The 20,909-nt window shown below is 40.1% G+C and overlaps 1 protein-coding gene across 4 annotated transcripts in view; it reads left to right on the forward strand.

The window, feature by feature from the left end:
- Positions 1-20,909, forward strand: part of CDKL5 (cyclin dependent kinase like 5) — a 227,464-nt gene that overhangs the window by 180,871 nt on the left and 25,684 nt on the right. For all 4 annotated transcript variants that reach the window (XM_054471950.2, XM_054471949.1, XM_054471952.1 and 1 more), the window contains 5 exons: positions 1,595-1,696; positions 2,252-2,357; positions 5,939-6,062; positions 12,653-12,752; positions 17,932-18,051. In XM_054471950.2, coding sequence (XP_054327925.1) covers positions 1,595-1,696; positions 2,252-2,357; positions 5,939-6,062; positions 12,653-12,752; positions 17,932-18,051 — 552 coding nt within the window. The remainder of the gene's footprint in view (positions 1-1,594; positions 1,697-2,251; positions 2,358-5,938; positions 6,063-12,652; positions 12,753-17,931; positions 18,052-20,909) is intronic.

A 20,909-nucleotide genomic window follows, 5' to 3' on the forward strand; every position in this document is an offset into this window, starting at 1 on the left:
AAGATGGTCTGGCACCCAGGTGAAAGGAGAAAGCAAGAGGTGCCCATTTGCAGAGGCTGGAAGTGGAGTCAGAGGAATGGTCAGAGGAGCCCTGAGGAGATGCTGTCGGGAGAAAGAACATCCAGAGCCTAGAAAGATCTGGCAGCTTCCCGCAGAGGAGAGATGGAAGGGAAAATTGGGTAGAATGTGCTAGCATTCAGCATGGTATAAAATGGAGAAGAAATCGGAAAAACAAATAGCTTTTTAACTTAGAAAAAGTAATTGCTCTCTGAGAGTTCCAGGAAAAGAATTTTTGTGAACATGGCGGTCATAAGTGAATTATAAACAGTTACTGTGGGCTAAGCACAGATCTGTTACAGACTGTGAAGGCCAGTTCAGGAGGTACAGTGCCCAGCTACAAGAAAGTACAAGTTTAAAAGCACAAAGATACCAGAAGGCTGGAAAAGTAACTTAAGCTGTGAGTGAATCCTAGGAATCACTCCCATGCAAAGTATCGGGCCACCTTGAAAAGCACAGAGACTCTTACTGAGTTTATATTAGATGTTAATAATTTGTTTTCTTAAAATAATTTTTATAGAGGCCTTTGTAAACAGTACAGGTGGTAAAAGTCAAATGAGACATTTTCTTAAAATAGAAAGAAGGAAGGCTATGTTGGATGAATTCCTGCCCAGAATCCTCAGAGTACATTTGGAGAATGAGAGGGAGAAAAATAATCATATTTTAAATCTTAAATAAAATGTTTTTGATATGTCACATAGGCTTAAGGTAATGCCCTTTTCTGTGCATAATATACAGATATACAATGCAGCGAACTCCTTCTAATGACTTGGTAATTTTCTTCCTTAATCTTTTTTTCTGATGATAGAAAATGCTATGTTTTTTCCCCTCAGTGAACACCATTGTGGACCGAGTACTGTTCTGAGCTTGTGACTCACTTACTTGAGAGAGAAAGATAGTGGTATGTCTTTGGAGATGAGCACTATCATGATTTGGCTTCAGAAAATACATGAAACATAAGTGCTGTTATCCTAGAGAAGATTAAGACAAGAATTTAAGCACGTAAACTATAGTAGTTAAGAGGATTTTAACACAAAAAATTATTAAAAGGACTTACTCTATTCCTTGATATATTCAAAAATCACTTATTTTCATCTGACTTTGCCATATAAGTCCCGCATGAAAAATACTTTTGGAACTGCACAGTTCATTTTGGAGAACTCAGACTTAAAATCTGCTAGAGAAATTTCAGATAAACTAATAGAATTCCTAATCAGAGGGCCGCTCAGAACCATGACTGTCTAGATATTAGAAGGGTAATTTTTTTTTGTTTTTAATAATTAATTGAACTATTTTCAGATTAATTTGTTCCCTGCTTGCCTTAACTTTAATGAGAATTTTACTTTCCATCTGTGTGAAATTTGACTTATATTACCTTCATCAGATTATTCACTTTTATGGGACTATTTGTATTTTAGCCAACTAACATTTTTTATTTTAGCTGGTTATGGTCCTAGTTCTACCAAATAAAGGCCATGATGAGTTCCATCCCTAGGAACAGGATGCTCTTATAAATGCTTTTAAATTTTACTTCCAGCCTGGAGAACAGCTCCCTCCAGAGATGACTGTGGCAAGATCTTCGGTCAAAGAGACCTCCAGAGAAGGCACCTCTTCCTTCCATACACGCCAGAAGTCTGAGGTATGTCACAATAAAATATGCCTGTAAACATTATTTGTTCAACATCATTACTGCCTAGCTTTTAAAATGTATTAATATCCAATCTCCCACAAATAAGTTGAAGTGGCTTATAAAGTAAGTAGTTTTCCTTGTGGCATAATTCTGAGTTTTCTTTCAAAAAGATCATTAAGTCAATTATAGATTGATTAGGTACAGTTCTAAATTTGGGCCAGGTGGCTCACACATGTAATCCCAGCACTTTGGGAGGCTGAGGTGGGAGGATTGCTTGTGTCCAGGAGTTCAAGACCAGCCTGGGCAACATAGCAAGACCCCATCTCTACAAAAAGTTTAAAAAATTAGCTGGGTGTAGCAGCGTGTGCCTGTAGTCCTAGCTACTCGGGAGGCTGAGGCAGGAGGATTGCTTGAACTGGGGCAGTCAAGGCTACAGTAAGCCATGATCCTACTACTGCACTACAGCCTGGGCAATAGAGTGAGACCCTGTCTCAAGAAAAAAGTCATAGGCAATATTGTCATCAATGTGTGGCTTAACTTTTATAAATTTCTTTCCTGCCTCAGGGTGGAGTGTATCATGACCCACACTCTGATGATGGCACAGCCCCCAAAGAAAATAGACATCTATACAATGATCCTGTGCCAAGGAGAGTTGGTAGCTTTTACAGAGGTAAGCCCACCCCCGGCATTCAACAGGTTCCCCTCTCCTCCCTCTCTCGCTTTATGTACACACTGCTTTCACCGACTCAGGCCAGCGGCCTTCTCACCTACACTGTCGCCTTCCAGCAGTTCTCCCTGCCTCTGCTCCTGCTAAGTCAGGCCCTCCTGGCTTATGAATTGGCCTCCTTAAGTAGCCTCTTAACTGGTCTCCCTATCTCCAAGTTACCCATCAATATAGTGACTAGAGTGATCCTTCTGAAGCTATGTTCTGACCATACCACTCATTTTGTTCTGTCAAGCCATAACATACTTATTGATGTTACCTGTGTATCTGGCACTGTTCTGGCTTAGAACTTGTTGGTGAACAAGATAGCCAAAGATCTTCACCATCACGGAACTCACTTCCTCGGGAGGAGAGATGGACACTAAACATAATAATTATATAGAGCAGTAAAAGATACTAAGTGCTACAAGGGGGGAAAAAATAGAGCAAGGCATCCCATTGCCTACCCCACCCCACCCTACTCCTAATCCCCTATCGCTCACCTGTTGAGAGTCTTTTGGTGGCTTTCCATTGGCATCAGGACAAAATCTGAATTCTCTAGGATGTCATTCCAGACTTCCCATGGTCTGGCCCTTGCCATGCTCTCCAGCCACTTTCTCCACCACCCCCCAGATCTTTCTCGTACCCAGCCTATGGGACTGCACAGGCTGTGCCCTCCTCTGGCCTGTAATGTACTCTTCCTCCTGCTGGAACAGCTTGTTTCTGTCCCTTTCTTTAAGGTCCTCTTCAGTATAATATCTTCCCACAGTTTGTTCCAGATGGAGTGAAACATTTTCTTCTCTGTTCTGTCTGTCGTACCTTGCCTGTAACTCTGATGTAACACTGACCACATTGCACTGATTCTTTGTCTGAGTTCTCTCTCACAAGGTTGTGAGACACTCAGTTCTCTTCTTTTTATTCTCATTGACTAAGTACACTGCCTCGCACAGTTTCATAAATATTTGTCAATTGAATTAAAGAAAAATTTCAAGTGTACTTGCACAGCCTAAAATGTACTTTGTTATTTAGCAGACAACTAAAACAGATGCTTTTGGGGTTGTACAAACTTAGGAGACATTGAATGACAAAGGCAATCCCTTTTAGTAACTATGCAGTAATAGATTGTAAAGCCCTTGGGCATTCCAACACCCTGGTGGAGAAAATGGACAGCAAGCCCACAGGGCCAAGAGCAAGGCCTTGGGTCAGGAGGCCTGTAAAGCCTTCAGGAGTCACCACAGCTTTCTAAAGCCTCCTATGCCCACGTTGCCTGACTTCCCACTATTTCTGTTGTTTTAAGAGGATAGTTGGAAAGGGGCAGGATCTGGGGCGGGGGCATGGAGAACTGCTTAGTCATTTTAATTAGGAACCCCAGCTAAATAAATGTGCAGAAGTGTTATTTAGGACTAAATGTATATTTAATGATTAGGCTACTCTGTTCCTTCCCTTCCAGCCCCACCTTTGGAAAAACATAAGGCATTGATTGAATATGCCATTTAATGCATTTTTTCCTGATACCACGATTACACTTTAGTATTTTATGGGACTGGCCAGGCACAGTGGCTCACGCCTGTAATCCCACCACTTTGGGAGGCCGAGGCAGGAGGATCACGAGGTCAGGAAATCGAGACCATCCTGGCTAACATGGCAAAACCCCGTCTCTACTAAAAAAAATAAAAAATAAAATAGCCAGGTGTGGTGGTGGGTGCCTGTAGTCCCAGCTACTCGGGAGGCTGAGGCAGAAGAATGGCGTGAACCCAGGAGGCGGAGCTTGCAGTGAGCCAAAACCGCACCACTGCACTCCAGCCTGGGCGACAGAGCGAGACTCCGTCTCAAAAATAATAATAATAATAATAATAATTTTATGGGACTAAGCTTTTAATTAAGATTTAATTTAATTAAAATATTATAGCATACATGTGCAAAAGCCTTTTCTTCTATCACTGAAGCATTACCTCCAAAATGTAGCATAGGTGTGTTATTTCCATAGATGTCTGGAGAATATACATTAATATAAAATGCTAATGGAGATTTAAGTTAGTTAGTCTTCGACCTCTGGAAACACGGTTTTATTTTGATTGCAAAAAAAAATAAATCAGTTAATTCGGAGAAATACTTCATATGTCTCTACCCCATTAGTAGAAAGGGTAGTGAGAGCTTGGCAGGTGGAATGTTTTAATTTTAAAAATTTCAGATATAGAAGGAAAATATTTAAGTAGATGAAACATCTGGAGACATCTGTCATTTCAATGATACTACTAAGTCGTAGAGGAAGATTTGGTGGTGTCATTGAAATAACAGATGTTTCCAGAATTCTTCCCGTTTTCATTCCTATTGGTCAAGAGTCAAGTGAAATTGTGTCATTTATATACAGTCTGTATATTCCTTTTGTGGTAAAATTTCCAGTATATTTTTATTATAATCATTCTTAGAAATTGACAGAAAAAGTTAATAACTATCCCCCCAAAAGCAGAAAAGTATTCATTCACATACATTATATTTTATCTTTTTCTGTTCATTTAGAATTTAGAGAAAAATAATATTTTTGTAGAAATAGCTAAATTTCTGTGTAATGTAGTTTAAAAACGAGTGATACTACCTCCCAAGTGTCAAGGCTTAAACTGTAGTTTGTCTGTTTCAGCACACATATTCATTACTTCAGACTAAGAATAGATTTTACATTGTTGGTCTATGATAAGAAAGCTTGAACTTCAAAGAATGCCAAAACGGTGGCAGGGAATGGTGGTAGGGGCTACAAGATTCACACTTGAAAATATCCTGGCCAGGCGCGGTGGTTCACGTCTGTAATCCCAGCACTTTGGGAGGCTGAGGTGAGCAGATCGCTTGAGCTCAAGAGTTCGAGACCAGCCTGGGCAACATGGTGAAACCTTGTCTCTACAAAAAATTAGCCAGGTGTGGTGGTGTGCACCTGTGGTCCCAGCTACCCAGGAGGCTAAGGTGGGAGGATCACCTGAGCCTGGGAGGTGGAGTTTGCAGTGAACCATGATCGTGCCACTGCACTCCAGCGTGAGTAACAATCTCTTATTTAAAAAAAAAAAAAAAAAGAGAGAGAGAGAGAAAGAAAATATCTTACAATGTTCTTCACTTTATCAGCTGGCAGGTCAGTTTACTGTTTTCAATACATATTACCTGGTGTTAACTAACCCTTGCAAATTAGTGTCATAAGCAGTGGATGGAGGGACAAGGTTCCCTGGAATGCCTTCACCCTCAGAAAACACAAAAGTTATGTGAAGAGCTGATGAGGATTTTTATATGTTTGTTTGTTGTTTTATTTGTGTTAGAGAAAATGCGGTAGGATAATGTGAAAACTGCTTTGACCAAAAGAGAACATCAGCCATCTGCAGTGGTTCATGTCTGTAATCTCATCACTTTGGGAGGCTCAGGCAGGAGGACTGCTTGAGCCTGGGAGGTCAAGGCTGCACTGAGCCGAGATCACGCCACTGCACTCCAGCCTGGGTGACAGAGCGAGACCCTGTCTAAAAAAAAAAAAAAAAAAAGTCCATCAGTGACTTACTTTTTTCTTTATTCAGTGCCATCTCCACGTCCAGACAATTCTTTCCATGAAAATAATGTGTCAACTAGAGTTTCTTCTCTACCGTCAGAGAGCAGTTCTGGAACCAACCACTCAAAAAGACAACCAGCATTCGATCCATGGTGAGCATTTTGGTTTGTTTTTACTCTTCCTCTTTTTAATTGTAGATTTAAGAGTTGAAATAAATTCTGGATGAGCTTTTTAGTGTTCTTTCTCCTGCTAGGCCTTTTTTTCTCTAGATAAATTATTGAATAAGGAAAATGTGATTTTTCATTATTGGTAACTTTTTTCCAGTTTGGCATTTATATTAAATATCATGTAAGGGAAAAAAAATCTCCTGGATTATTAAATACCTGATACGCTTTCCACTGTGTTCTTCTGATATGAATGATGACTTCTGCGGTCTCCTTTTGTTGACATTGAGCCAGGTACACTTTGCTTAGCATTTGATGTGCATCGTCTCAGTCAGTTCTCATAGTCACACTGTGCTTCCATGCTAGAGGCAGGGACACTGAAGCTTGGAAAAGTCTAGGAACTGGCCCGGTGCCGGACAGCCAGTAACATGGAGAAGGGAGCCAGGGTTCAAACTTAAATGGGCTCCGACTCCAAAGCTCATGGTTGTTACCTCTGTGCTACCTGTCTGTCATTCAGGGTAAAAAGAAATAGGGGAACAGTCCTTTATGCTACCATAAAAGCATAATGGTAATGAAAGGCACAAATGATGTGGCAACTTTTCTTATTCTTTTATCTTTTCTGTGTCATATCTAATAAATATTTAGGGAGAGAATTACAGTGTTATCAAGATCCATTAGCAAATCTGTCTGAGGAGTAAGGACTTTAAGAAAAATAATAATGTAGACTTCTTCTCAACTACCCTGAAAGACTGCCCAGGTTCTCTACCAAGAGCATAAAATGGGACATCACTGTAAGACACTGGATTTGGAATAAGACCAGTCTGTCAGAGAGTCCCTCTCTGGTGTTTGTTGCCAGAAGTAACAGAAGGGCCTTATGTCAGTACTCCTGACTCCATGTGATGTCACAATTTGGACCCTGTTGACAAAGTTACATCAAGGTTTCGGTGTTATTGTGCCCTATAGTGAAAATTACCTAATTATTCTTAAAACAATATAAAAAATGACTTCTTAAAAGCTATAAATACACTTTTGCTGTATAAGCACAATTTACATCCATTGCCTATTTATAAAATGACAGTCTTAACATTCGTGACTAAGAGTTTAGACTCTGGAAATAGGATATCTTGATTGATGGCAACTTGTCTATCAATCAGGGGACTGTGTCTATTTGTCCCTTGGTTTCCTCATGTGTAAAATAGGGCTAAGAATGGCACCTTCCTCATAGGGTTCATGTGAAAATTAAATGAGGCAATACATTAAAAGCACCTAGAATAATGCCTGGCTCTGTAAGCATTCATTAATGTTAGTGACTGCAGTTACTATCGTTGTCATCTAACTTCAGCATCAGGTGTTTCCCCTCCACTTTGATGATAAACTTTGGTGTTCTTTCTCCATGTGACTGTTTTAAGCTCCCTAGTATATAGAAAAGATCTGCGAATTAACGTGAGAACACAGGTATAACTTCTTTACTTACCAGTGTTGACCATTTTCTGATGTGGCTTTGATAAGTCATGACAAAATTGTCTAAATGGTGAGAATACAGAAGTACAGAAGGGATTGGGTTCTCTTGGTTATTACATAATGAAGTGGTGATGATTTAAAAGAGTAACAATTACAGATTACCTTAGTCCTGTGAAAATTAGGTCAGATCAAAATTAAATCCAAATTTGGGATAGGCAGTGTTAGTAATGTATTGTTTCTGTCTTTTGATAATCAGTTTAAGTACAACTTGTTTTATGCGTGGATATGTATAGAAACCTAAAAAGAGTTGTTTTAAAAAGAATGAGAGGCTCAATTGGGATGTTGAACTTTAGTTGAGTCTTCATCAGGTCATCCTTATTCTAGTATTGCTGTTGTGAGACTTGAGAGTTCCAGAATTGCCAGTAATGAACTGGCTCTATTCTTTTGTTTCTGTTAACTCTTCGTGATAATGCTGCTATGACGTATTTCCTTCCTTCATCTCATCTCACTTAGTCTGTCATTAGTTCAGCTTGACTCATCTTGATTTTTTTTCTTGAACAAGCTCTCGAATTGGTTCATCAGATTCTTCATATTTGAGAGAAATGCACATTTGGTAACTTACAAAAAACATCAAAGAGCCTTGTTATGGTAATATAGTGACTTGCTATTCTTTGTTGCGAGGGGGTGGAGACAGGGTCTGGCTCTGTTGCCCAGGCTGTAATGCGGTGGTGCAATCTTGGCTAACTGCAACTTCTGCTTCCTGGGCTCAAGCTATCCTCCTACCTTAGCCTCCTGAGTAGCCCAGACTGTGGGTACATGCCACCATGCCTGGCTAATTTTTGTATCTTTTGTAAACATGGGGTCTCACTATGCTGCCCAGGCTGGACTCCCACTCCTGAGCTCAAGTGATCTGACCGCCTCAGCCTTCCAAAGTCCTGGGATTACAGGCATGAGCCACTGTGCCTGGCCGTGAATTGCTGTTCCTAAATAATCTCTTACCTAAGGTCAGTCTGTTTTTTCTTGGTGGTAGTACTTCAGATTTACTTCGGGAAGAGAATATTTGTACAGTGTACCCCTTTCTTGCAATGGGAAAGTCAAGCTACTATGTTATATTTTAAAGCAATAAATAGATATTGCAGTATGATATCCAGGCTGTTATTCTGGCCATCTCAGTTATGTAGAACCCACTTAAGAATCAGGAGGTAGCCAAAATATCTCAGAACAAGCAAAATAGAATTAATATGGTGGGATTAATTATCTTTACTAGTAGGATAACACCCCCACCCTCATTTGGAGTCTGTTCTTCATTTATGCTCAGTTCTAGCAGGCAGCACTGAGGTTGTCAGGGCAAGAAATAGTTCAAGGTAATACTACAGTGTGCAGAGGGAAAAGGATCCAAGCAATAGCTATGGAGAGAAGCAGGTGGGAAAATCATACATATCATAGATCTCTATGGAGTGTGTGTTTATAAAACAGGCAGCTTCACTTTGCTTTGAAAGACAAAATGTATAAATATGTTTAGAAAGACTGCTGTCAATTGGGTTAAAAATTGATGTTTAAAGAGTAAACCAAATTACTTAGAAATCCCACTAGTTGGCCAGGCACGGTGGCTCACTCCTGTAATCCCAGCACTTTGGGAGGCCAAGGTGGGCGGATCACCTGAGGTCGGGAGTTCGAGACCGGCTTGACCAACATGGAAAAACCCCGTCTCTACTGAAAATACAAAATTAGCTGAGCGTGGTGGCGCATGCCGGTAATCCCAGCTACTCGGGAGGCTGAGGCAGGAGAATCATTTGAACCCAGGAGGTGGAGGTTGCGGTGAGCCGACATTACGTCATTGCACTCCAGCCTGGGCAACAAGAGTGAAACTCCGTCTAAAAAAAAGAAAGAAATCCCACTAGTTAAAGAATTGCTGTAACTTGCACAATCCCAGCCTTCTTTTTCTCATAAGGTTATGAATATATTGGTATCCATTAGTGCTTGTCATCATAGCTTTCAGAGTTACTCCCGTAGAATTATTCACTGACTCTCTCTTCTCGCACATTAGCTAACCACGCTCATCACATTGCCAGGGGATGGGGGGGGAGGGTGGCAGAGAAAGTGTCACAGAGTAATGCTCCTCACCGCTTCAGCTCACCTTCCATGCTGCTCTCAGAGACATTATACTGAAGTCCCATAAGCCTGACCGTGATGCCCCCCCGCCCCATTCCCTAGCTGTCAAACTTGTCCCCTACCCCCAACAAGAGTCTGTGAGCAGCTTGAGTAAGATCAGATTCGTTCTTTTATTTTTCTCTGTTTCTTCAACACCTAACAGGGCCTGACATGTATAAAGTACTCGCTGAATGTTGGTTGAGTGATTCATTGGATTTTAATTCCTTCCTTTCTTTAGGTGAATCTTTGGAATTGTGTCTCCTCTTGGACCCTTATGGAAATAGCTGTCATGTTAGATAACGTTAGGGTCCCATGCCTGTGTGCCTGCTTACCACTTGTCTCATTGCCCTCCTCCCATACTGTTTTGGTCCCAACTGCTGCTCTGGAGAAGGTGCCAGGTGACTGGATGAATAGTCCTTCTCAAAGCTTCTGTCTCTGAGATTGATGTGAACCCCCTATTTACCCTTCTTCTGTGCTGCTCCTCTTTACCCCACTCAGCACGAAGCTGCTGTCTTCCAGGTGGAATCACAGGGGCCAGAATGCGCAAATGAGGGAAATGACCAACCACACGCTTACCCATATGGCTCAGTTCCAGCTGTCAATGTATATAACTCATTCTCCATTCCTTTATACAACACAGCTTTTCAAGTGCCTTTGTTCCAGCCAGCCTCTTTCCATCTGTCTCTGAGTCACTCTGTCAGCCTTTTCTCCCTTCCCTTTCTGTGTTAATTCTTTGGGTATGTATGTTTCTGCATAGCTTCTCCCTTGTTTTGTTTTTCCTCTCTGACTTCCTTCTTTCTGTCTTTGGTGATGCAAACACACGCTTCACTCCTAGTTTTCACCCACCAGTTCAAGGGTAATTTGTTTCTTTTTTTCATTTGGCCTCTGGGATCTTTCTCTGCCTGGATCTTTGAAAATGTCCCAATCATTCCTCTGTCCCCACCTGGGCTGTGGTTTATCCAGTGCCTCTTGAAGAGCCCCTGCAGAGGGTCTTTGGCCCATCTTCCCTGTGTCCTGGGGACCCAACGATGCAACATGCAAACTGCAAACATTGAGCTTTCCTTTTATTACCCTCCCCTTCTCACTTTCATCTTATTCACTGTTTCATCCTGGATAGATTCTCCTCTTACCATGCAAGATCCTACTTCCTCCTAGGACTGGTGTCTCAAGCCTTCATTTCCTCTTGTGCCAGCGTTAACATTCTTACAGTAACACCCATTCACATTCTGAGATGGCAGTCATGATGAATATGTCTTCCTTAAAGATTTGCTGGATTGGCAGAAAGCACTTTTACCCTCAACACACCTGTGGTATTTTGTGAGACTTTCATTCTGATTGGTAAAAACTTCTACCCATTAATCTGAATATTCTGTTGTGCTTCTAGGTTGTGTTTTTGCAGATAGTATTGTGGAAGGACATAGCTATTTCATAAATGTATAATTCTTTAACCTCTAGAAGTTACAGAACGTTAAAAATAGTGTTGCCATTTCTACTAGATGCTCTCTGAGGCTCCTTTCCATCCAGAGTCATGCTTTTGTGATTCCAGCAAACCCCACTCTTCTGCAGTGTTCCTTACCAATGGCAAGTGACTGAATGCTGTGTCTTGGAGTTTAGCTTACGACAGTCTATCTTTAAGCCCCATGCAAGAGGGTTTCATCTCCTTAATTGCAAAAGAACTTGTCACAAGAAACTTTTACCAAATTCCCAGGGCCTAGGCCCAGTCTGTCATTGGGTTTAGAATGTTTTTCGCAACAGTACACTACTACATTTAAAGACTTTTGGCTGGCCGCGGTGGCTCACACCTGTAATTCCAGCACTTTGGGAGGCTGAGGTGGGCAGATCACTTGAGGTGAGGAGTTCGAGACCAGCCTGGGTAACATGGTAAAACCCTGTCTCTACTGAAAGTAAAAAAACTATCCAGGCCTGGTGGTGCATGCCTATAATTCCAGCTACTTGGGAGGCTGGGACAGGAGAATCACTTGAACCCGGTAGGTAGAGGTTGCAGTGAGCCAAAATCGCACCGTTACACTCCAGCCTGGGCAACAGAGCAAGACACTGTCTCAAAAATAAATAAATAAAAATAAAGACTCTTAACTTTTCAACACTTACCCATTTCATCATGTCTGAAGTTTTCCGGCTTTCAAAATTATAAATGTATCATTCTGAGTTCAAAATACGTGGTAGTGTCAGTGGCATCAAGCTTAATGTCAGTATTTTCAGTTAGAAGCTTTCCCCCGCCCCATGAAAGCTTTTTTTTTTTTTTTTTTTTTTTTTTTAAAGAAACGGGGTCTTCTATGTTGCCCAGACTGGTCTAAAACTCCTGACCTCAAGCGATCCTGCCCCAGCCTCCCAAAGTGCTAGGATTACAGGTGTGAGCCGCTGCACCTGTCCCTACATTTTTTTCTTAACTATTTTTATTTAGTTTTAATAAATAGATAAAAGGTTTAATAAGTAGGATATTTCCAGTTTCTGGCAAATTTTTACTTTTATTCAAGATGTTTTTATAGCCGTATTGATCTTTATGTTCAGTATCTTGACAAGTCGCTAATAATACACTTGTCGAGCTGGTTTTTAAAAGGTAAATAGAAAAATGAAGGTAGGTGTTGAAAATGTTTTGCTCTTTCCCTTGTAGAGTTACAGAAAAGCCATCCTTTAAGCTGTGTACTTTTCATAATCTCAAACTCTAAGGTCTTCAACAGCATGGAAATGGTCTTGCAGCAACAGTTACAGGTCATATAATGCTCAAATTGCTCTTTTGAGTGAGCCTGTGCCACAGGATAATCACTAACCATGGTTGATTAAATTTAGTTCCTCCTGTGCTTTTTTAGAGGCTCTTTACCCAAGTGTTTGATTCTTCCCAGCTATAGGAACCTAGTGTCATGGATTTTCAGTCCTTATTATATTTGTCACACAATGGTAAGAAAATGATTGAAAAATCAATATGATAAAAATGTCTTCTCATTTAGGAAAAGTCCTGAAAATATTAGTCATTCAGAGCAACTCAAGGAAAAAGAGAAGCAAGGATTTTTCAGGTCAATGAAAAAGAAAAAGAAGAAATCTCAAACAGTAAGTAGATGACCAGTTTCTATATATAATAACATGTTTCTGCATTATTCAATGGATACTTTACACTTTGCACTTGGCAATCAAAGTTGATTGTTTTCTTATTGAGACTTGACATTTATGCACTGTATTATGTCTCTTTCTGAAATTCTTTACAACTATCCTCTCAACAGAGCCTTTTCTACGTTCAACAGAATCTCCAGGAATAGAAGAAATTTAATTTGGATGACAGAGAACACTTTAAGCCTTTCTCAATATACTTCTTATCTATGTGGGTTTATATTAATGTAAAAACTTTGAAGACACAGGATTTGTTTCTCTCTGGGGGTTTAAAGATATGCAAAAACTTAGGAAATGGGTTTGTGGTTTACTTTTAAATCTTGAAATTTGTAAATAACCATCATTCCTTATTCTCTCCTGGCTGGTTACAGAATTCCTACGTTAACAGGTGTGTTTCTGAGTTATATAGTCACAAAGATCGTATCTGGGATTTTAGGGCTTGCGTTAGAAGGAAAATGTTTGCCTTTTGATCGCGCTGTGGGTTGGAATGCACCTGATCTCCTGGGAGCCCTTTGCCTGAACAAAGAGCTGGCTCCATGGAACCGTTCACATCACTTCACTGAACCACCCAAGCAAGGATCCTGCTGGTTTAGTCACATGGGAACCTTGGGGAAACCCGGCCTGTAGGACAGCAGCAGGAGTAGTTCTTCCCCTAGATGAGGCTGCATCCCCCTTTTCTTTATGACAACTTCAAGGCTAAACAAGGTAGAGTTAGCCGTTATTTATTTATTTATTTATTTATTTATTTATTTTAGAGACAGGGTCTCACTCTGTTGCCCAGGCTGGAGTGCAGTGGCGTGATCTCAGCTCCCTGCAACCTCTACCTCCTGGGCTCAAGTGATCTCCCACCTCAGCCTCCCAAATGACTGGGTGCACGCCATCACACCCAGCTAATTTTTTGTATTTCTTGTAGAGACAGGGTTTCACCATGTATTCCAGGCTGGTCTCGAACTCCTGAGCTCAAGCAATCTGCCCACTTAAGCCTCCCAAAGTGCTAGGCGTGAGCCACTGTGCCTGGCCTAGTTAGCCATTTTGAATGGTTTTGGTTCTAGTTTTACTTCATACGTAATTTATTCTTATTTATCTGAAGAGGAAAAAGACACAATCAAAATGGCCTGTTCAGATGGATTTCACTGATTTCATCTATAAGTTTAGTAGATTAGACCCAGTGTTTCTGAGGCCCTTTCTATTATGAAAATTATAGAATTATGACTCAATGGGAAGTAGATTAGGTAGATGTTCATAGCAATGTGTATAAATAACCTGAAGTAAGCATTTTTATCTCACAGATGTTCTAGAAATGTTAACAAATACCTTCCTAGATAATCTTTCTAGATCATTCTTTCACTTGCTTGCTTGTTAAATTTATGTATTTCCTTATAAAATAAATATGAGTTCATTATAGAAAATTTGAGAAAAAGAAAAAGATTGTTTTAAATCTTAATACCCTACCACAACTAGTATTAGGATTTTGGTATATTTCCCTCTAGCTGTTTAGCCTATGCATATGTTTGTGGAAACAAGGTGGGGTTTTTTTTTTTTTTTTTTTTTAAGTTTTAAATTAGAGCAATCCTTTTAGTATGATTTTGTATTCTGGCTTTTAACAGTTTGTCTATCTATATCTACATGCACAGAATATGTATGTTACTACAAATACTTTATTATCTTCAATCCTAATGGCTGCATAATATTTCTGAAGTAGTCATTAAAAAAACTGCCCATATTTTTAACTGAAGCTTACTTTTAAAGTGTCAAATCAAAATCCCACTCAGTCAGATACTACTACATTTGTTACTTAGACTGGGTGAACAAATAGACCTGATTTAACCTAGGAATATTTAAAATGTTTAAAGTGTTAATAAAACTTTTATCATTGTCTGTAGAACATGTTTCTCTATCATGAGCGTTAAACTTTGGCTACCTCCTGACCACTGTTATTTTTATTTTGTGGTTTTTGTTCTAAACCACAGGTCTACTGGCATTGTGGGGTGATTAAGTGGTAGAAAGTAGGAAAGATTAAGGAATTGAAGGTGTTTTTGTATATAGATTTAGATTTTGATGTTTGCTGTAGAGCAACATTAAACCTAAAGTCCCTGGCTCACTGTGGCACAAGTAGAGTATACATGTTGACTGACTTTATTATTCAGAATTTAAATTTTAGATATTTTAGTAGTATAGATTAGATTAAAAAGGAAAATAACCGTTCTCTAACATCCTCTCGACTTAAACTTTTTATGAGGTTTTCGTAATTTTCCTTTTTGATATTAAAGTAACTGTAGAATATCTCTGCATAGGCCATAATGCCTTAAGCTTTACCAACCCAAAAGTTGTTTGTACCTCTGCATCTTTTAATTAAATGAAAAATAAAATTTAAGGGCATTGGGATTTCCAAAGAGCGCTTAGTACAGCCTTCCAAACCTCAGAGTCCTAAGCCTGACATTGGGTTAACTCTGCCTACTTTGAATGAGCATTTAAACAGTTAATTGTTTTTCACTTTCTAGAACTCAGCAAAAAGAAACTACATAGAATAAGCTTCAAAAGATTTAAGGCATTGTGGCCTTTGCATAAGATTCCAAAAGAATGAAAATCTGATGCCCAGTGTACATAGAGACGCATGACATGTTAAAGCTGAGGTGAATCCTAAATCTAGTTGAATTTTTTTATTCACTGGTATAGGAACTGAGCCCAAGCAAGTCGTGGGCTTGCTTCAAAGCCCAAAAATCACATAATCAATTGGGAGAACCAGAACTGCGTTCTCCTAAATACCAAGTCCAGGCTCAATTTATACCATGGACCCGCCTCTGTGGAGAGCCTCTAGGAGCTCTCCTCTGGCCTCTTCCGCGATGCAAGTTAAACTCTTCCTTGGGGTTCCTGTCATTGGAACAAGAAAATTTATGGGATGTTTTACTCAAATCCCTTTTTACATATACCCTTAAAAGATTACCTAAATACCTGAATACCTTCATAGACATTCTAGTTCTCTGACAATTGAGATATCCAAAACAAGGAAAAGTGGTGCCAAAAAAAAATAATTCTGTATTGTAAAGGTGCCTGCTTCGACTCAAGCAAATCTGGAAGCTGCCTTGGGAAATCTGGCTTTGGTTACATATCCAGAGTTACATAAGTCCTCAGAGCATATGGTGACTTTGCCAACTTGGTAATTGTATCCTAGTTAGTTAGTATCTCAACTTGTGATGATGCTTCCATTTAAATATTGAAATTTCTGTTTCTTCCCTTTGAAAACCAGTATTCTGAATTGTGCTAGATGTTTTCCATTGGGTAAATATTTCTAGCAGTACAGAACATGGCCTCTTACTCAGCATTAGTATCCCACCACAGTGATCAATACCTCTTCCTAGTGATGTTTTCAGGCTTAAAAGTTGACCAAATTCGAAAGGGTTTCCAGTATGTTGGGATTTTTTTTCTCCTAATAGGCAAATTACATGGTAGATTTTTTACTTGCTGGAAGTCCTCTCTAGCTATTAGGAGAAGATTGAAGTTTATCAGTAGCTCTTTAACACAGTTCTTTATAACCATATTTCTGATAGTAAGTAAAAATTATTTAATGTTTTATAAGCTTAATGTGAATAGGTGTGTCTAGGTCTCTTGGCATTCCTACTTAGAGGTATTGATCATGATGTCACATTATATACTTAGAAGAAGTTTGTGCTTGTCTTGAATTTGCATTATTGACATCTTCACATCCAGGTGAGAATTGGCACAGAACCTCTATAGATGCACAGCACCGAGATTCTTTCAGTGACTGTTAATATTTAGCAATTTGAGGGCTTCCAAGGGCTAGTAGTTTCAATAAGAGCACTTTTTTTTTTTTTTTTTTTTTGCAATTAGTTTATTTGTATCTTATATTGCAGACAGATTCCACCAACGGGGAGAATCCAAGCATCAAGAAATCCCTCTTTCCTCTTTTTAATTCAAAGAATCATTTAAAGCATAGTTCTTCTTTGAAAAAGCTTCCTGTAGTCACTCCACCTATGGTACCCGTTTTTATGTATGGTAGCCCTGAAAACTGCTCCAGTAAACTTGTTTTACTGATGACAACAGCATGTCTTATTTTCGTGAGGTCATATTCTCTTTATGCTAGTTAAGTACGTGAGCCAGTTCCATAAATTCACTGGGATATAAATTCATTGCCATTCTTCTGAATCAGTTAAGAAAGTTGAAGCACAAGGTCTATTAAGCAAACAAACTAGTGAAAGGCTAGTTTGTCATGTCTGATTAGCCAGTTATGGGCAGATAACATTTATAAAAGCCTGTATTTTATGTAAGGCATTCTATTAACATTTACAGTTAACAAATGTCTTTGCATTTGACTCACAGAGTTTGTTAACACTTGATTGGCAATTTGTCTTTTTGAAGCCAAGTTGAATTGACCAAATTGAATGAGCTAACAGGCTCCATTAAAAAACAGCTTGTTTCCTTGTCTGGCTTGAGCTTTTGCTGGTCAGTTTAAAACCAGGGCTTTTGCTTGGCATTTGACATTACTCTTCTGTGTTCACCAAAACTGGTGAATAGAGCAATTGCATTCATCTGGAATTTGTGGCACAGATTTCCAGCATTTCTCTAGTACATAATGATAGATCCAGATATATCAGACAATGGTTTGGGAATATGATCCAAACCATACTTTCTCACTTTGCTATCCTTGAAAGCCTACCAGACTTCTTTGGCACTACCATATACAGTGTTTGGATCATTTTCCCAGCAGGAAAAAATTTACTGTTTTATTGAACTGGTTCATAACCTAACTGCAATATGGAATGAGGATACGACAGCAATTCCTGGTACAGCCCAATTTAACTGCTCTCTCTTACAGCGACTAAAACTAACAGCATGGGAATGCTTTAAGGGTTGAGGTTTAACAAAGCTGCATGACATCTGCCAATTTTTCCTAATGCAGGGAAAATTATTAAGAGGGCAGAAGAATTTAACTAGCATCACTTGCATTGTGAACATTGGGAGAGATTGGGGTTCTTTTTTTACTGGGTTATTTGAGTTTTGGTTTGGTTTGCTTTTTAGTTTGGTTCTCCTCTTGGGTGTGATTGCATATCTTAATTAGGCTTATCAGTGTGCTTATTGAATGCTTGTCCATATTTTGCTCTAGGTACCCAATTCCGACAGCCCTGATCTTCTGACGTTGCAGAAATCCATTCATTCTGCTAGCACTCCAAGCAGCAGACCAAAGGAGTGGCGCCCCGAGAAGATCTCAGATCTACAGACCCAAGTGAGTGGATCCTGCACCACTGCTAGACTCTCCAACTCTCCAGTAACTGTCCTGAGGAGCGGGGAGGGCGTGGTAGAGAAAACTTAGCCTCTCAGTGTTACAGTAAGGCTGAACACCTCCTCAAAATAGACCCTCAGTTATAGCCAGATGCATCTTGTGAGCCAGGATGAATCTTGCCTCAGTGACCCATGTTCTACTGGGAAAGATGCAAGCTTCCGTTAGCCTTCACCTAGCTGGAGGCAATTGAAGATGTAGTCCCAGCCCACAAATACAGCCCAGGAAAGAGCTGAGCTGTGTTAAAGAACCATAATTCATGGTAAAAAATGAGGCATGCCATAACATTTCAGGCAGGATGAACACAGATGGTGGGAAGATTAAGGTTTCATTAAAAATAATAGCATACAAATTGAAAGACAGGTATGATAAGTTTTCTTGAAAGAATATTTCAACTCCTGAAATCCATACTATTTTTGACAGGAAACAGGCAAACAGTTGCATTAGGAACTACATATTAGACTGTATTATATAGTCACATTTATCTTCCATAATGGAGGAATAAGCAGAAACTGAATCAGTAAATTTTTCAGGTATCTGAGGTTTATCTCCTTTAAACAACTATTTTGGATGGAAATTTTGTAATGTATCTTTTCAGTATCCCATAATGAGCATTTTGTTTTTTGATATTGAGTATTTTATAAATCCTTTATTCTTCTGCACTGTAATTTCTGACAATCCTCCCGAGCTTTTGAGGCTATAGGATTACTTGTGTCTGTGATTTCTTGTGTCACAGATTTCTGTGGTTGGGAGAGCAGACTACTTTTTTTTTTTTTTTTTTTTTTTTGAGACAGGGCCTCACTCCCATTTCCCAGGCTGGAGTGCAATGGCACAAACTCAGTTCACTGCATCCTTGACCTCCCTGTGCTCAGGCAATCCTCCCACCTCAGCCTCCCAAGTAGCTTTGACTACACGTGTGCACCACCACACCTGGCTAATTTTTTGAATTTTTGGTAGAGACGGGATTTCACCATGTTGCCCAGGCTGGTCTCGAACTCCTGGGCTCAAGCGAGCCACCTGCCTCTGCCTCCCAAAGTGCTGGGATTACAGGGATGAGCCACCATGCCCAGCCTCTGTTTACTCTTTTTAACTGTAAGCTGTTGCATAGAACTGCTGACAGAAGTTCCCCATATTCCCATTCTATTTGCCCCAGCCATTTATATTTTCTGCTTCTAACATAATATAAGCTGGGGATGGTGGAAGCATAGAGAACCAGATATCCAAGTTTATTGGATATGTATGCAATATCCAAATGCAAACTAAAGAGACAAGCCTCTGAGTGAGGGCCTGCTTCTCTATTCCCAATTTCAAAACAAAGCAAAAAGAATAGAGAGCTTTAGAACTTTCTTTGTGAAACCATTTCTTTTACCAAGAAGCTCTCTCTCTCTCTCTCTCTCTCTCTCTCTCTCTCTCTCTCTCTCTCTCTCTCTCTCTCTCTCTCTCTCTCTCTCTTTCTCTCTCTCTCTCTGTCTCCCTCTCCCCCTCTCCCTCTCCCTCTCCCCCTCTTTCTTCTCTCTTTCTTTCTGGCAGGGTCTTACTCAATCACTCAGGCTGGAGTGCAGTGGCAAGATGATGGCTCACTGCAGCCTTGACCTCCTGGGCTCAAGCCATTCTCCCACCTCAGCCTCCAGAGTAACTGGAACTACAGGCACACGCCACCATACATGGCTAGTTTTTTAATTTTTTTATAGAGACGGGGTCTCGCCTTGTTGCCCAGGCTAGAAGCTCTTTTCAAATAACTTTATAGCTCTTGCTGAATGCAGCTTATTGTAATTGCTTGATAGTTACATGTGGTCAAGGCTATAAAAATCACCAGGAGCCTCATCGTGTTATACCAATTTAATTATTTTTAAAAAGCCACTTTTGAGCACTTAGAGTGTACAGTGTACTATGCTACCTCCTGTAGGGAGCACAAAGCTTTCTTGGGAAGACTTCGAAATGATGATGGAGAATACTTTCCCCTGAAACAATATCTACTTGAGTCAATTCTGAAGCCATTTACCTTGGGTTTCAGTGCCTAGTTCCTTCAAATCTTGTAATGTTCCTTGAGTTCGTCAACATTTTACTCAAACTTTGCTGAGCCCTTAAATGCATGTCCCTTATACCATGACATTTACAGCAAAGGTACTCTGAGAATTGGCCCCAGAGGGGCCCCAAGGCTAGGGTTGTAGCCCAAGTGGCCAAATCCAGCAGTCGTGATTGGCTGTGAATTTCCAAGTGCTTTCCATGTCTCTTCCGAGATCGAGGAAGAGGAGATTGAGCCATCTTTCATCGTTCAGGAGCATGAGGCTCAGGAGTTGTCCAGTGAGCAGACGGTTCTGAGGCTCCTTCCCTCTGCCCTGAAGTCAGTCTCCCTCCTTGATGCAGCACCTGGGGATGTCCAGCTGCACAGTAGACAGACAGGCAGGGCGGACGACTGTGAGCCCATGTTAGGAATTGAAGGCCTCCTGTGAATTAATTCTTTAGATAGTTCTGATGGGGTTTTGCATATTTCTTTGTGCTTTGCATTTTCAATGCCCAAATGTTACCCTCCCCCTCTCAAAAAAAAGCAAAAAAAAAAATTGCAGCAAGGGAACATTTGAATTTTGCAATATCGAGAGAGGGAAATTGGGGAGATAAGAACGAAAAGGGCTATATGACTTGTAGTTGAGTACATTGCTAACTAAAACATTCCATATTTTCAGCTTCTCTCGCTGCTAGATACGGCTGTGTACCTAAGTTCTAGCTGGTAAAATATAAGTGGAAGCATTTTGTGGAGCCTTTGGGAAGTCTTCTCAAAACAGAGAAACATATACCTTTTGCTT

Source organism: Pongo pygmaeus, chromosome X (genome assembly GCF_028885625.2).
Source record: "Pongo pygmaeus isolate AG05252 chromosome X, NHGRI_mPonPyg2-v2.0_pri, whole genome shotgun sequence".
NCBI lineage: Eukaryota > Metazoa > Chordata > Mammalia > Primates > Hominidae > Pongo > Pongo pygmaeus.